The sequence below is a fragment of the Canis aureus genome, chromosome 23 (genome assembly GCF_053574225.1).
Source record: "Canis aureus isolate CA01 chromosome 23, VMU_Caureus_v.1.0, whole genome shotgun sequence".
NCBI classification, from domain to species: Eukaryota; Metazoa; Chordata; class Mammalia; order Carnivora; family Canidae; genus Canis; species Canis aureus.
In genome coordinates, this window is record NC_135633.1 from 25778522 (window position 1) to 25795202 (window position 16681).

The following is a 16681-nucleotide window of genomic DNA, read 5'->3' on the forward strand; positions in this document are numbered from 1 at the left end:
CTCAAGCTGTACCATGCTCTCTGGAGTATGTGTGGAGGAGATGGATCAGGGAATGGTTTTAGAAGGAGTGATGATGGGAAAAGATTGCTTGCTAAGGTTACAGAATATGTGAGGCCCAGGGTAACATTACTTGGGCTAAAGATTTTGTCTATCCCTGGACCTATGAAAAGAAACTAGAAGGCCCACCACCTCAAAAACTGAATTTGAAGACAAGTCCTCAGAAGTCAGAAGTGTCTCAGGCCTCTGCCTGGTCATGATAGGGGCAGCTTCCTATTCTTGATGAGGCTGGGGGCTGGATTTGTATTTAAACAGACAATAATCACCTAAGGAGAAGTGGCATCAGACATAATTTGATGAGTGAAAGATTAAATGCAGCATGGAGTACCCATAGGCCTTCTCCTTTCTATGAGACTTACCTTTGCCTCAGAAGTCCTCAGAAGCTTCATCACCTCCCCTTCTCGGGCATAATCCAAGGGTGTGTGTCCCATTTCATTCCTCTGCAGGGGGTTGGCTCCTGGCAGGAAGAGAAGTAGTCAAAGGCTCTATCAGTGGTCATCAATGTGGCCTCAGCCTTCCCTCAGAAGTGACCTGGGCCCTGATTTCAGAGCAAGGCATTCCCATGGAAAGAGGGAGCAACAAAACCCTAAGAGATTGCAGAATGGTGTGAAAAACATGTTAAGCTACTCTGAGAGGGCAGTCCTTAGTTCTTTCTGACACAGAGGTCAGGGTATTGGGGTTCCTACACTTACACATACACATGTGCAAATACGTACTACCCACACTACTACATACACAAAGTTATGTTATATACACACAGGTGTGTTATACAGACATGAGTACACACACATATAACAAATACACACAGCTGAACATGCTAACAAATACCAAATAAAATACCGAATACATAGATTAATATATCCTACCACCAAAGCATTAGTTATTAAAATGCCTATATTATCAAGCTTACTTGCATAGAGGTGAATATTCATTTATAAAATCACATAAAAGAGTTCCTTTCTAAAACACAGAATATCCAAAAAAAAAAAAAAAGGTAAAACAGCCCCCTTTTTTCTGCTCTCTGGTCCTCTGTCTCTCCTTTAATGCTCTCTTATCTCTGGTATTTCCTGCTTTCAGAGTTAGCTGAGTGCTCTGGAAGGGAGTGAGCATCACCAGGAGCCTGGCTTTGGCAGCCCCAAGGTCTGATGCCCTTACCAATGATACCTGTTGTTAAGTGTGAGCATGTGGGCAGGTGTTTCTTCCAATCATTAATACCTGTGATTTGAGAACAAAGAACTTGAAATATGATAAAAGGAAGGGGCTTGCCAGGCCATACATCTACCTTCTTTTTAAGTTCTGGCAGCTCACAAGCCTGTATAAAGTGTCTACTTGGTGCAATGTCTTGGCAGATATGGAGGAAAGGCTCCTCTGATCTCCACATTGTCAGAATCTCCTTCCCGAAGCCCAGGTCTGAACATCTCATTGTCCTCTTCAAAAACTGTCCATTCAATTTGGCAAACCTTGAATTTGTAGGGCTTGAGACACAGAGGAATCAGGTCCGGCCTGGTCCCCAAGGCACTTCTCTCAAAGCAGGGAGATTGAAACATAAGAAAGCTGTGCCTTGAACACAGTTCATGCTCAAGAATTACATATTAAACAGAATATTCCTAGACCTTCTTTCTTGCTAAAGAAGTACTGTCTAGAAGTAAAGAAGGGTTAAGACTCAGTCCCTGCCATAAAAGTATAGTGGGCTGGCTGCGAACACTAAATTTGCAGGCAAATGCACACAGCATGGGGCCTGGCTCAAGGTGGATGGCTGGCTACTGTTTGATGCTGGACTATAAAAGTCAGCATTTCTCAATCCTAGGCTGTGGAAACATTTGTTCCATGATATAAAACTATTCCTACTGAAGCTCTTGGCTACTTAAAGGTCTATAAATTTATCAACAATTGTAAGGATTTATTAAGCATTTAAATGTGGCTGTCTGCCTGGGCTGCAGAGGAATAGGTGTGGGAGGAGGAGGGAGTGGGACAGAGAGTAAGAAGTATGATCCAGACCAAGGACACTTAATATCAGTGAGAAAAATTATACATGATCCTATTTTCTAATAGGAATTTGAAATATTTATATTCTTTTTTTATTGATATATAATTCACATACCATAAAATTCAAAAATTGTAAAGTGTATTATTCAGTGGTTTTGTTTTTTTAAGATTTTATTTATTAATTTGAGAGAGAGAGAGAGAGAGAGAGAGAGAGAAAGTGCATATAAGCAGTGGGGAGAGGCAGAGGGAGAAGCAGAGTCCTGGTTGAGCAGGGAGCCCAATGCGGCACTTGGTCCCAGGATGCAGATGCTCAACTGACTGAGCCACCCAGGTGTCCAATTCAGTGATTTTAAATATACTTACAGGGTTGTACAACTGTCACCACTGATTCGAGATCATTTTCATAATCTCAAAAAGAAATCCCATAACCATTATCACAGACACCCCCCATCCCCCCAACCCCAACAACCATTAGTCTACTTTCTGTTCCTATAGATTGCCTATACCTGACATTTCATGTAAATGGAAACATACAATGTATGGTCTTTCCTGTCTGTCTGCTTTCATTTAGCATGTTCTCAAGGTTCATCGATGTTGTAGTAGGTGTCATTCATGCTGCCACATGAAAGCAGGAAAGCAGCAGTTCTTTTCATGGATGAATAAAGCTCCATTCTGTGGACAGGCCACATTTTGTTTAGCCATTCCTCAGTGGATGGACATTTGGGTTATTTCTCCCTTTGGCTACTGTGAATAATGCTGCTATGAATGTGTGTGTACAAGTCTTTGCATAGATGTGTTTTCAAGTCTCTTGGCTATAAATCTAGGAGTGGTGATAAAAGCGGCTGCTAGTATTTACTGAGCACTGGCTATGTGCCAGACACTGTGCTCTGTTCTTCATGTACACTGTATCACTTAATCCTTGCAACCACTGTTAAGAGGTAGGAATTAAAATCCCCATGCTACAGACATGAAAACTGGGGCCCAGGAAAATGAAATAACTAGCCCAAGGTCACAAAGCTAATTATCTGCTTGGACCAGGAGTCAAACCCTTCGTTAGATTTTCTCAACTCCAATTCTCCACACTTCCACATGGCAGCCATGATATACCCCTGCTGAAATTTCCTTCCCGGGCTTTTCACCACTTACAGGATAAAGTGCCACCTCCCTGGTAAGGAGGGTGTCTGTGCTCTTCCTAACTAGTAGGCAAGTCCTTAAAGGCTCCGTTGCAACCTCATTTTTTCAATTCTATTGGCAGTGACTGGATGTTTTGTATCTGCAGGGCTCTGTATGCAGGATGATGGGAGACTGGCAAAGCCAAGGAATAGTCTTCTATTTTTATTTCTTGACCACTCTGTAGCAACTGATACCTTGGCTACTCTTTGCTTTGAGTTTTATAAAAATAAAACTCAGGTTATAAAAATGGTTTTATAACCATTTTTTCAGGTTTTCCTCACACCCCTATGACGATGTTTTGTGCAGACTCCACTTCCTGTCTTTAAGATCTGGTATTACCTAGGGTTGGTGTCAAGGCACAATTCCAGCTTTCCAGAAGCTAATGGGGATGAGTTGATCAAACAACTACAACTCAGGCCAAATGTGTCACTGTGCGGAAGGAGGAACAGACAGTACTGTGGGGTGCAGGAAGGAGCGGAGTGCTAAGGGGCTTGTTCACTGGTCTGGCCTTACCAGCCCTCACTGTTGGTGCTCAACAGTGAGGGGCTTACAAGGGCTGCGGCCAGTGGCAGATGGCACCCTCCCCTCCCCCCAAGTTCCTAGATAGTGGCTAGGGTTGAAAAAGAGCTACAGTTCAGCAGTGCAAAGGCCTTTCTTAGGCAGCCTCAAGGGGAACGAACTCTGTTGCTAGATATGAATTGGAATAAAAGGTGGATCTATAAGGAGAGATCTATAGAAGGTAAAGAGGAGCAACAAGGAAAAGAGAAATGGAAGAGAAGGGGAAGGCAGAGAGGAGGGAAGGTCAGAGAGGAAGATAGTGGGAGAAAGAACCAAGGGTGAGATTAGCTGCGTCAAACAAGTGCTGTCAGTGATCTATATTTGCTTACAGAATGAAAAATGTGTGCCATAAACATTGGCCACTGAGTAATTTCTAGTAGGAGTCGTGTCACTTCTCATAAAGGATGGGATGGGGACAGGTAAGACATCTGTGCACCTGTGCCAGCCAGCATAGGGATGCTTTTTAGCGGTGTCCCGGCCCACCTCTAGCTCAGGAAGCTCTTAGTCAGTCCCCACCCCAGCCACTCCTGAGGGGGGAAGCCAGCTGGTTTCCCCAAGGTTCTGGAGCCTCGGGGCAGCACTTCTGCTCTCACTTTAGGAAGGCTGAGGTGGGGGCACCATGGGAAATGTCCATCTAATATCAGTCCTCCAGCCCCCACCCCCCCGCAACACACACCCTTGCTCTGATGCTGACTTGACTAATTGCTGTAATAATTGATAGAACCTGACTTCTACAACTGATCGATTTCACCTCCACGACCAACGGCCACAAACCATTATACTCCAATAAATAACCACACTGGGTCTCACCCCCCTGCCCTCTCCAGGGGCATCAGGATGGCCCGTGCCCTGGCCTGACCTCCCCTTGTCTCCCACCCAGGGCCCCTCTGGGCCCCTTCGGGCCGAGCAGCTGTTCTAGAGGGTCAGGCCTCTGGGAGCAAGTGACAGGGCCGAATGGAGGTGGGGAGTGCTAATCGCAGGCCATCCGTCACCTCCCACTGGCTGTCTGGGGCTGGGGCCAACACCTGGAGCACCCCAGGCAGTATAGTGCAGGACCCCTCCTCTCCTCTCCATGCTCCAGATTAGTGTGTCCCAGCTTATAATATTTGATAAATAGCAGACTGGCTTCCTGGCAGCACTGCTGCGGCTGTGCCTGCCCGCTACAGCTGTGGAAGGTCACTCATTGGGGAAATATGTTTCTGTCAGTGGTATTGAAAAAAGTTTAGTGGAGTGACAGGCCTCAATTTTTCAAATTTTATTAACTCCATCCTCTTAACCATTTGTCTTGAATTCCTTCAGATTCTGGGGGATCTGTCAATAGGGCTTGGGTCAGGAAAGTAAGGTGTGTGTGTGTGGGGGGGGGCGTGCTATGGGCTGGTTCTGGCTGGTACCAGTGGCTGGCGTGGGTCTCATCATCTAAAGCAGTGGAAGTGGTGTTGGTAGGACAGGAGGCTGGTCTGCTAGGACCTAGGGAACCCACTGCTCTTCTCTGGCATAGTGCCTGCCTTTGGTTTGACACAGTCATAGATTTTCTGAGTGGAAAAACACCTTAATGGTGAGCTCTTCCAATTCCCTAAGAAGAGACTCCCCTCTACTACATCAAAAACAGGTGGTCACCCTTGTCCCTCTGAATGTGCCCAGAACCTAGCCCTAAGCTCATGGCTCTCCAAGAGGTTCCCCCACCCCCACCCCACTAAACCGAGGGTAGAACTTGGTTTCATATGAGGTCCAGCCTCTCCCCCCAACCCCACTCCCACCCTGGTCTTCCTGCAAACACTTGTTCATCGTCAAAGACCTAGTCCAAGCTTCTCCAAGAAGGTTTCTCTCCCGTCCCAGGTTTGGTACCATCGTTTGTGCACCCACAGGCCCTTCTGCTCCTACCTTTCTGATCATCCCACATGAAAACTGTCTGTCTGCATCCAAGACTGAGAGCTCTTAGAAGTCGGGGACCATGTCTAATTCACTGCTATATCCTTGCTACCCAGCACAGGGCCTGGCAGAGAACAGGTTTCAATAATATATATCAAATGAACGGACTTCTTTCTGGGGACTGTCTTCTGAGGCCACACAAAACATGGCTGCTCTTCCTGCTTCAGAAGAGCCCTCTGACAGCAAGTGTGTGATCATGTCCCTGGTCCTGTAGGCCAAAGCTCCTAGTCTCTTTTCTGGTCCCAGACACCTCTCTGAAAAATTAGATCAAGTTAGGCCCCAACACCCTCTTGGCTCTGGGCAGGAAGTGGGGAGGAAGTGGTTGGATAGACTGGCTCACTTGCCCTTCCCTGGGAGAGGGCTGAAATTAGGGTGGAAGGGGAGGCCTGTTACTCCCTCTTCCCTTCTCACTACCCAATCTGGCCCTCTACTTACCTCTGTGAATATCAAAGAAGATAATGCTAGTTTAAGAGGGCTTTAAAAAACACAACAGTAACTGCCCTATACAAATGTGTTAAGCTGTATTATCAATAATATTGACATGCTCATATACTCCCCACTGCCCCTTGCAGTTCTTTTAGCTATACTGGCCTTCTAGTGATCTAGGTCTACCACCACTGACTTTCCATGACTCATCCCTTCCCCTACATGTAGGTGGCTCCCAGCCCTCTAAAAGAACACTGAGGGGACACCTGGGTGGCTCAATGGTTGAGTGTCTGCCTTTGGCTCAGGTTGTGATCCTGGGGTCCTGGGATCAAGTCCCACATTGGGCTCACTGCAGGAAGCCTGCTTCTCCCTCTGCCTATGTCTCTGTCTCTCTCTCATGAATAAATAAATAAAATCTTAAAAAAAAGAAAAAAGAAAAAAGAGCACTGGGTGGGGGAGCTTGCAGGAGTGGGAGTTACCATTTCCTGGTAGTGTGATCCAGGACACCTGCTTCACTTCTCTGGTGGTAACTGATTGCTGTCCTTGCCAACCTCTAGAGGTTTTGTCTGGACTGAGTAAAATTAAAAGCTTGAAAATGGGGGAAAAAAAAGACCATACAATGTTCTCTGTAATAATGTCCATATTCACTCTTCCTTCTATTTTTACTGATAGCTCCTTTACCACCTTCATCTATTTCACTATTTCAACAGTCTGTTTACTATCTCCAATTAGAAGTTTTTTGTTGAATAGAAGGAATATTTTCCCCATAATCAGAGATGTCTGTCAGTGTGCAGCAATCTATTCTTTCTGGTTTTGAGAGTTTCCTACCAAGGAAGCATTCCTAGAAATACAGAATGATCACATGAGAGAAGCTACACACCTTCCCTGTCTTCACACTGTTGTTTGGGCCACTCTTCACCTCTGAAACCCCATTCCTTATCTCCCTGACCATCTAGATCCTACCCTTCCTTTAAGGTCCCTCCCTCTGGGAAGCCTTTACCACCCTCTTGCTCTCAATGCTCTTCATCTGTCCATGGGCTTCTGTTGTCTTCCCAACACCCTCCCTTTCCTGGGGGCCCCATCCCTGTTTAGTCATCACAGCTAGTATGTATGTAGCTCCTCAGGTCACAGACAAACCAGTTCTCCTCTATTCCCTGAGACTGAAGGTGAGAGATAAGAGACCTGTCCAGTATGCTGTAGGAGGCTGAGTGGAACCAGGAAGAGCCCCAGTTACGACATCTTGTCCTGAGCCATTTCCATAAACCACTGAGCATTCTCAAGATATGTACACACACATACCTGCGCACCTCTAGATATGCCACCCTGGTAACCAACAACCTTTACTCAGCACTCACTACATGCCATACCCTGTGCTGACTCCTTCCATGTATTTCAGGTTTTTTTTGTTTTTTTTTTTTAACATTCAGCCACACACACACACACACACAGGCAGGAGAAGCAGGCTCCCTACAGGGAGCCTGATGTGGAACTCAATCCCAGGACCCCAGGATCACAACCTGAGCTGAAGGCAGAAGTTCAACCACTGAGCCACCAAGGTGTCCCTCCATGTATTTCATTTTAAAGATTTATTTATTTATTCATGAGAGACACAGACTGAGAGAGAGAGGTAGAGACACAGGCAGAGGGAGAAGCAGGCTCCTTGCAGGGAGCCTGATGTGGAACTTGATCCGAGATCCCAGGATCATCACCTGAGCCGAAGGCAGGTGTCCAACTGCTGAGCCACCCAGGTGTCCCCATGTATTTCATTCTTTTTTTTTTTTTCATGTATTTCATTCTTAACAACAATTTGAAGAAAGCAGAAAAGGTATCGTTTCCCATTTTCCAGATGATTTAACAGAGTCTGGCAGAAGAGCAGGATGAAAAGAGATAAGCTAACATTTTTTGGGTATAAGCCTTTGTACACAGTGTCTGAATTATTCATCATACAAAGACTCAGAGAAAACAGGCTCAGAGAGTTGAAATAATTTGCCCAAGGTCACCCAGCAGACAAAGAGTAGAGCTGGAATTTAAAGCAGAGATTTATTATGTGATTTTCTCTTTTGTATGTGTTTCCAATTTTACATAATCAGTTTTTTTGTTATTGTTTTTTAAAGAAGCCAGGTCTGGTTTTCCACCACATAGTGCTACCCTCCAAAGTTCTGATGACTAAAAACAGGAAAAAAAACATCTCTCTTCTTTCCTTCTAGTGTGCTGAGATGCTCCCAAACCAAAATATGGGGGGGGGGGGGGGGGCGGGTTTACAGGTAGGTTTCAGACAGACAGCGCTTTGTAGAAAGGGTATAAAATGGGGTTCCTTTTCCTCTCATTTAGGGCTTTCCCATATGAGGACCAGAGGAGTAGTAACCCACATTAAATGATAAATGACATCCTAGAAGGTCATCTACAAGTCCTAACTCCTCAATGGACACAGTTGGTTGGGATCCTTTGCCTTTAGTGAGGGAGATATCTAGAGTTCAGGGAACAGAGACTTACTGCCTCATGACTGGATCCAGCCATTCCATTAAAACCTACTGAGCACTGATGCTGGGGACACAGTAGAATCAGATCAGTTCTTGCCTTTGGGCAGAATCCAGACTGATGGGAGACAGACAGGGAGACAAAAAGTAATGATGCAGTGTGGTGGAGGCAGATAAGGAGATGAGGATGATGACTCCCTTTCCCCCACTACAAGGGTGTAGCTGCGGGAAATGGGAAACCACAGCATAGAAGAAGCAGCAGTAGAAGAGCAGAGATGTTGCACTGAGAAAGCACTAAGGGGAAAAAAGACTGGAGAAGCCTGGGGAAGGGAAGGTTGGAGCCCAAGATGGTCATGGAGATTGTGAGTGGGAGACTGAGAGTTAGACCCGGGCCTTCCAGTCCAAGGCTCTTTCCACCTGTCAGTCTTGGAACCTACCCCTAAGCTTTCAATTTCAACTAACCAGAAAGAACTGGAACATATGGAGCTGTCACTATTCTCTTTGGTAGCAAACCCCCCTTTTCCCACCACTTAGACCCTCTATTCTGCAAAGCCCAGCTCCATTTCCCCTGCCCAGAAACTTTCCCAGACCACTCTAGCCTATGTGGACCACTTTTCCCTTTGATCCCCTAGAGCACTTAACTGATCACACACTTTTCACACACATTATATCTCGTCTCCAGAATCAGATGTATTACTAAAGGGATGCCCTGTGAATGCCTAGAAACGGAAGTGGTAATGATTGCCAGTCAATGAGGATAGGGTCGCAGAAACCAAGTCATGCCAGACTAACCTCATTTCCTTTCTTCATCAGGATTATCTGTTTGCTCAATCAAGTACAGTCAGGGCAAATGTGGACTTCACCAAACATTTGAGGGATATCTCAGGACAACCTAAGGACATGATGGAGAATTGTGGCTGGGTGCTAGTATAGCATGGAAGGTTACTGGTGAGTGGTGGACTAACCAGATCCAAGGGGAATGGCATGACTAATAGATCATAGGTGACCTGGAAGGAAGTTCTGAGCGGCAGCAAATAGGCTTGGTCTTGTTTAGTATGTTTATCCTCAACACAGATATCTTAGGGATGGTCTGTTTATAAAATCTGCAGGCATCAGATTAGGGTGGGAAGAGCCAGATACACCCAGTGAAAAGAGCTGAAACAATGAGATGAAAAGTAATGGAGATAGGGGCAGCCTGGGTGGCTCAGCGGTTTAGCGGTTTAGAGCCGCCTTCAGCCCAGGGTGTGATCCTGGAGACCCAGGATCAAGTGCCACATCGGGTTCCCTGTATGGAACCTACTTCTCCCTCTGTGTCTCTGCCTCTCTCTCTCTGTCTCTCTCATGAATAAATAAATAAATAAAATCTTTAAAAAAAAGTAATGGCGATAAATGGGAAGTCATGGGTTTTCAAAGACAAAGTAGAGATGGTTCTGGGGAGTGTGATCAAAATAGGAAAGAGTTGGGCGCCTAGCTGGCTCAACACGTGACTCTTGACCTCTAGGTTGTGAGTTCAAGCCTCACATCAGGTGTAGAGATTACTAAAAAAAATAAATAAACAAAAAAAAATAGGAAAGGGTTGGGAAGCCACATGAGCATAATGAGTTAAAGAACGGGAGGCTCAGGTTAGAGAAAAGATAGTTCAGAAGAACATATGTGCATCTTTAGGTACTGGAAGGGCCAGCAGTAGAACAGGGATTAGATTCATTCTACATAAACCCCATGGTAAAATTAAGACCCTTGGAAGATTTTTGTTGAATAAGGGAAATTTCTAACCAGCACCCAAAGATAGATTCTGAGCAGTCTCAGGAACAAATGAGTTCTCCAGCCCTGGAAGTGTTTAAACACTGAGTGGATGACCATTTGGTAGGTCTACTACTTATGCCTCACCTTTCGGAGGTTTCTTTTAAGACTAATTGTTAATTTGTGTTTATTCATTCAGAGATACTTTCTGAGAACCTTTTATGTGTCTGGCATCAAGCTAGGTGTTAGGCATACAAAGGTGAATAAGACGACACTGTCTCAGCTTCTACAGAGCTCCTAGTCCTACTAGGAGAAGACAGCTAAGTTTATTTCAAGAGTATCTTGTGCCTTGATTACAGGCCTCAGCACAGGGTAGGCTGGCTTTAGCTTAGATTAAACCAAAGAGATCCTGTGGAAATTCAAACACAGATTTGATTACTAAAGGCCATAGCTTAATCAAGCCAAATCACTTGCTTAAACCAACTACTGGCTGTGGGAACAGAAGTGTACAGTGAAACACAATTCATGAATTTTTGTACATGATATTTTTCTCTTAGAGTCTGAGATCTGGTCTTTGGCTGGGACTTGTTTATGTACCTACAGATTGTCTTACAAGTGGCTGTGATGTCAGGGTGAAGTGATTTAGCCAGCAGGGCTACCCAACTCTCCATTTCTTACCCACCCTATGGGGACTGCTTCAGCACAGACATAAACATGCTCCTGCCGTTACCTTATTGCACTCGTCACATGGGGAGGCTAGAAGGCTTGATTCAGGGATATGATTGGATTTTAAATCCCAGTCTCACAGGATTTTAATTACTGGTCTGGGGCAGCAGGGATAGGCGCTGGCTGCCTTTGGATGGAGGAGGTCGATACGCCACTCCACAACATATTGAGCCACAATGCCTGCAGACTCTATTGCTCTATTTAATCATCTTTTGCAAAATTTACAGTGGAACAGGAGGGATCAATACAGAATTTATCACATTCTCTTGTAAATATGAGCCAGGAAAGAGTTCTAGGCAGTTTGTTACTGAGTGGGAGGGAACATGTCTGTGTACAGCTGGGTATTAGGAGAGGAGACAAAATCCATACTTCTTGGCATAAGCTACAGACGCTCAGCCAGACCCTCTTAAGCCTGAAAGCAAGTTCAAAGGGAATAACATGGATTCATTCATTCATTCATTCATTCAATCAACCAACATTCCAGAATACCTATTTCATATGCCAGACCCTGTAAAGGCTCTGGCATACAGACTCGTAATTCTGCTCCTGAGAGCATACACAGAGATATATCACAATGGCTGTGCTACTTATACTTACTAGTAAGCGGTGGAACTTGTACAAGTTACTTAACAGTGCCTTTGTTTGTAGATATGGAAGATACAGTTAATAAGAGTATCAAATTCACAGTTATTTTAATTATTAAAAGAGATAAAAGCCTTAGTACAGAACTCAGTACACAGAAAGAACTCAATAAATGCTAGCTATTGTTACAACAATTACCATTAATAGGCATTCTTTCTTACAATGCATCTCACCATCATTTATTGCAGAGATGGGGTCTATTGCAGAGATGGGGTATTGTACAGGAAGCCAGCCACCCCCATCTCTTTAGCAGACAGAAGGGAGACTGGGGTGGCCTTCCACAGGTCAGACATTTGGCCAGGACTCCTGGCAGCACAATGGGGCAGGGGGTAGAGGGTGTATGAGGAAGAGATACATGTTGAAGCTCTGTTTTTTAAAGCTTCGATTGTAATCTTTGAAACAATAAAATAGCCTCCTAAAATTGCTGTGGGGGAATAGACTGAGAAGTGATATACTTTATGTGGGCAAGCCAGGGAAAGTTATACAGAAGAGAGATAGAGTTGGTTCTTAAAGACTAAATAGGAGTCTATAGGTAGAGAAGCAGGGAAAGGGCATCCCAGGCAAAGAAAATAGATGTGTAAAGGTTTGGAGGCAGCAAAGATTCTAGGCTACGGAGGTAGAACTTGAATGGGCCTGTGGTAGTAATAGTTCCTGTCTCCCCAGACCAGCCTGGCTGCAGGGGACCCTGGAAGGCCGACCAAGCTCTGGCCCTAATCCCGAAGCAAACCATCATCCCCAGGCCTCTTGGAGATAGGGTGGCAAAAGATTCATGGGGCACTGCAGGAAGACTTGTAGGCAGGTTAAACATCTGGGGTTATCTTCCAGGCATGGGGAATTGCTGAAGGTTTTCAAACAGAGGAATGCTAGGGTTTGCAGGGTAGAGGCTGGTTTGAAGAGGAACCTGGAGGTAGGGAGACCAACAAGAAGACTCTTATGGTAGGCCAAGTGAGAGTGATAAAGTCTAAACTAGGGTAGTGAGGACAGAGGAGAGAAGATGGACTTGAGAGAAAATTCTCAGACAGGGCTTGTTGGGAAGTGTAAATAAAGTCATCAGATTTACTTATACTACTTTGTTGTTTGGTGACCAGTAGTTGATGCTGCCCGTCACCAAAGAGGGACTATGGAAGAGTCTGAGGGGGGTTGGGTTTGGATACATTGAATATGAGATGTCTACAGAATATTAAGCATCAGCAGAGCTACTGGAGATATGAAAATGCCTGGCTTGTTGTAAGGCAAATACGTAGGCCAGTCTGGTTAGAAAAGAAGTGTTACAATTGCATGGATATAAATGTTCAAACAGAATTCATATACAGAGTTAGGTGGGAAAAAGGGCAAAAGCAAAAGCTCCTGCCAAGGATTTCTGCTCAATGCAACCTAAGGTAGGGGTTTTCTAGAGAAGAGATAATGTTTCTGGGTAGCATGTGACACAGGCACTGGAAGTATGAGGATCTTCAGCTCATTTTCATTTTGGGCAAGTTTCCTGGAAGTTGTGGGCTCTCAGGAGGCCAGCCTCACTTCTCTCTACCCACAAACCAGCACAGACTACCCCCAGAGGTGATAGCAGGCTCTGTGCCCAGAAAGCAGCTGGGAGCAACTGTCATGGGAGGAAATGACTCTGGATAAAGCAGAGTTCAAAGTGCACATAATAAGAGCCTGGGTCCCTGGGCTTCTGCATTCCCCTCATCCCCTCCCACAAATGACAGCTGAGACCAAAGCAGCCAAGCCTGGGGTCTGGGCTGAATTTAGCAGTCATAATTATACTGCTGACGTCTGGGGCAGAGCCACAGTCTCTGCAGAAGGCAGCAGCTTTTGTTCATGCACTAAAAACACATCATCTTCAAACATGCTAATCGCATGTCTGCTTCTGTCTAACAATGAAGGGAGGCTGAGGAGAGGGCACACAATGCCCACACATCTGGCTAATTCAGTTATAAGGCCAATCAATCTTGATGGGTTGTCCATAAAACATCAACTACCCCAAAGGACTGACCTGACCAGATGTTTAAGCTTTTGCTGACCAATCCCAGCCTAATGTCCATAGCAGAGAAGAGGGGTTATCAAGAGATGGCTTATGCTGCAACTCACATGTTTATTCCCAAAGCTAAGTAAAGCCTTCTGCTTGGATGAGAGCTATCAGTACATTAAAGTGGTGGCTGAGCCAGGCTTACTGAAATGAAGTTTAACTGACCTTGAACAACACAGGTTTGAAATGTGCAGGTCACTTACACATGGATTTATTTTGATAAGTACAGTAGTACTATGAATGTGTTTTCTCCTCCTTATGATTTTTAAAATGACATTTTTGCTCTAGCTTATATTATTGCAGTAATACAGTATATAACACCTATAATATACGAAATGTGTGTTAATCAACTGTTTATGTTATTGGTCATTCTTCTGATCAACAGCAAGCTATTAGTAATTAAGTTTTGGGAGAGTCAAAAGTTACAAGCAGATTTGCACTTGCATGGAGCCCTTAACCACTGCATTGTTCAAGGGCCAACTGTACACTCAGATACACAGGGAAGATACACCTTCAGGAAGGCAGGAGGCCTTCTTTACAGGTGGCATTGAGAACACTTGCAAAAACAGAACCCAGTGAAATATTTTTGCTAATTGTACTTCCCAGTAGGGAGAGAATCAGGAGTGTGGGGGTGAGTATCTTTATGATATTAAATGCTACAGGCTCCAGTCCTGGGCTCAGGAACCATTCATCTGCTGATGTCTGCTTTTCAACCCATCAAGGCTGAAGGAATTGCTCATCTCCCTCATAAAATTGTGGCCTTTTTTTTTTTTTAAAATCAGAAGTCACTGCCAACAAGGACTCTCTCAGTTTATGCTCCTTCCTTTATGGCCAACCCCAGTCACCAGGCAACAGCCACCAAAAATAAAAGTGGAAGGGCAGTGGGGAGATTAGGAGGAAGGAGAGGGCAGGGAATAGATTTGCAGTCTATACCAAGAGGAACATTTTTGACTCAGAGCTTCCAGCTGGTGCTAATGATTCCATTTCCCTCAAGAGGACTTTTCTCTAATTAATTCTAAGGACTTCACCAAGATTATTTCAGTTGAGGCTACATGACAAACCAGAAAGATGGACTTCGGAAAAGAAACTTTTCAGAATGTGGTAATAGAGAATCACATATTTAAAATGAGGTCCTTGTTGAGACTGTGGCTAGAATAGTAGCTGGCACACAGTAGGAGCTTAATATTTACTAACTGAATAATTACACTCTAGTTATGATGCAGTTGGGCTACATCCTTCAATTTCTATTTGTCAGGAAAGGCATCCTATAATCCAGTCCCTGCAAATAATGCTAGACAAAATCACAGAGATCAGGAGAATCTTCTCTTAGCCTAAATGAACAGGGATGAAGCAGTGTTGGAAGACAGAGGTATGGACCTCATCACAGCCAACAACTCTTTTTTCTTCCTCATGGTTATAGTAACCAATGCTGCTGACCAATCCTGCAATTCTTTCAACCTTAATTTTCATGATACATAATACCCATGACTTTATCTGCCTATGGAGGTTCCTGTTCACTCTTTTGTTCCAAGTTACAGGTGACACCTGAGGTTAAGTCCTCAGTTCATGATCCTTTCTCTGTAGGCACTCTCATTTAAGAAACAGTTCCAACTGGCACAGCTTTAACTATCCCAGTAGTTCACAATCCTGGTTGTATATCAGAATTATACAGGAAGTGTTAAAAACATATCAATCTAAGGTGGAAGAAAATATCTGCAATATATATCACAGATAAAGGGCTAACACCCTTAACATATAAAAACAAAGACCAAAAGTCCTATAGAAAAATGGGCAAAAGACATGAATAGACAATTTACAAAAGCAGATATAAAATGGCTCTTAAACATATGAAATGATGTTCAGCTCACTCATAACAGAAGAATCAAACTAAAACTATGCTGAGAGAGGTGGGGCAAGATGGTGGAAGAGTAGGGTCCCTGAGTCACCTGTCCCCACCAAGTTACCTAGATAAATTTCAAATCATCCTGAAAACCTACGAATTCAGCCTGAGATTTAAAGAGAGAACAACTGGAATGCTACAGTGAGAAGAGTTTGCGCTTCTATCAAGTACAACTTGTTTTTGGCCACTCTGCACTGAGCAAAATGACTAGAAGGAAAACCTCACCTCAGAAAGAATCAGAAACAGTCCTCTCTCCCAGAGTTACAAAATTTGGATTACAATTCAATGTCAGAAAGCCAATTCGGAAGCACAATTATAAAGCTACTACTGGTGGCTCTAGAAAAAAGCATAAAGGACTCAAGAGACTTCATGACTGCAGAATTTAGTTCTAATCAGGCAGAAATTAAAAATCAATTAAATGAGATGCAATCCAAACTGGAGGTCCTAACGACGAGGGTTAACAAGGTAGAAGAACGAGGGAGTGACACAGAAGTTGAAGGCAAGGAAGGAAACGGAGGAAAAAAGAGAAAAACAATCAAAAGATCATGAGAATAGGATAAGGGAAATAAATGACAGCCTCAGAAGGAAAAATCTACATTTAATTGGGGTTCCAGAGGGCGCCAAAAGGGACAGAGGTCTAGAAAGTGTATTTGAACAAATCATAGCTGAGAACTTCCCTAACTTGGGAATGGAAACAGGCATTCAGATCCAGGAGATAGAGAGATTCCCTCCTAAAATCAATAAAAACTGCTCAACACCTTGGCATTTAATAGTGAAACTTGCAAATTCCAAAGATAAAGAGAAGATCCTTAAAGCAGCAAGAGACAAGAAATCCCTAACCTTTATGGGGAGAAGCATTAGGATAACAGCAGACTTCTTCACAGAGACCCGGCAGGCCAGAAAGGCCTGGCAGGATATATTCAGGGTCCTAAATGAGAAGAACATGCAGCCAAGAATACTTTATCCAGCAAGGCTCTCATTCAGAATAGGAGAGATAAAGAGCTTCCAAGATAGGCAGAAACTGAAAGAATATGTGACCACCAA

At 44.2% G+C, this 16681-nt stretch overlaps 1 protein-coding gene across 4 annotated transcripts in view; it reads right to left on the bottom strand.

The window, feature by feature from the left end:
* The window catches only part of CLPB (ClpB family mitochondrial disaggregase), a 142580-nt gene that overhangs the window by 37023 nt on the left and 88876 nt on the right, over positions 1–16681 (bottom strand). For all 4 annotated transcript variants that reach the window (XM_077866884.1, XM_077866882.1, XM_077866883.1 and 1 more), the window contains one exon: positions 417–514. In XM_077866884.1, the coding sequence (XP_077723010.1) occupies positions 417–514 (98 nt within the window). The remainder of the gene's footprint in view (positions 1–416; positions 515–16681) is intronic.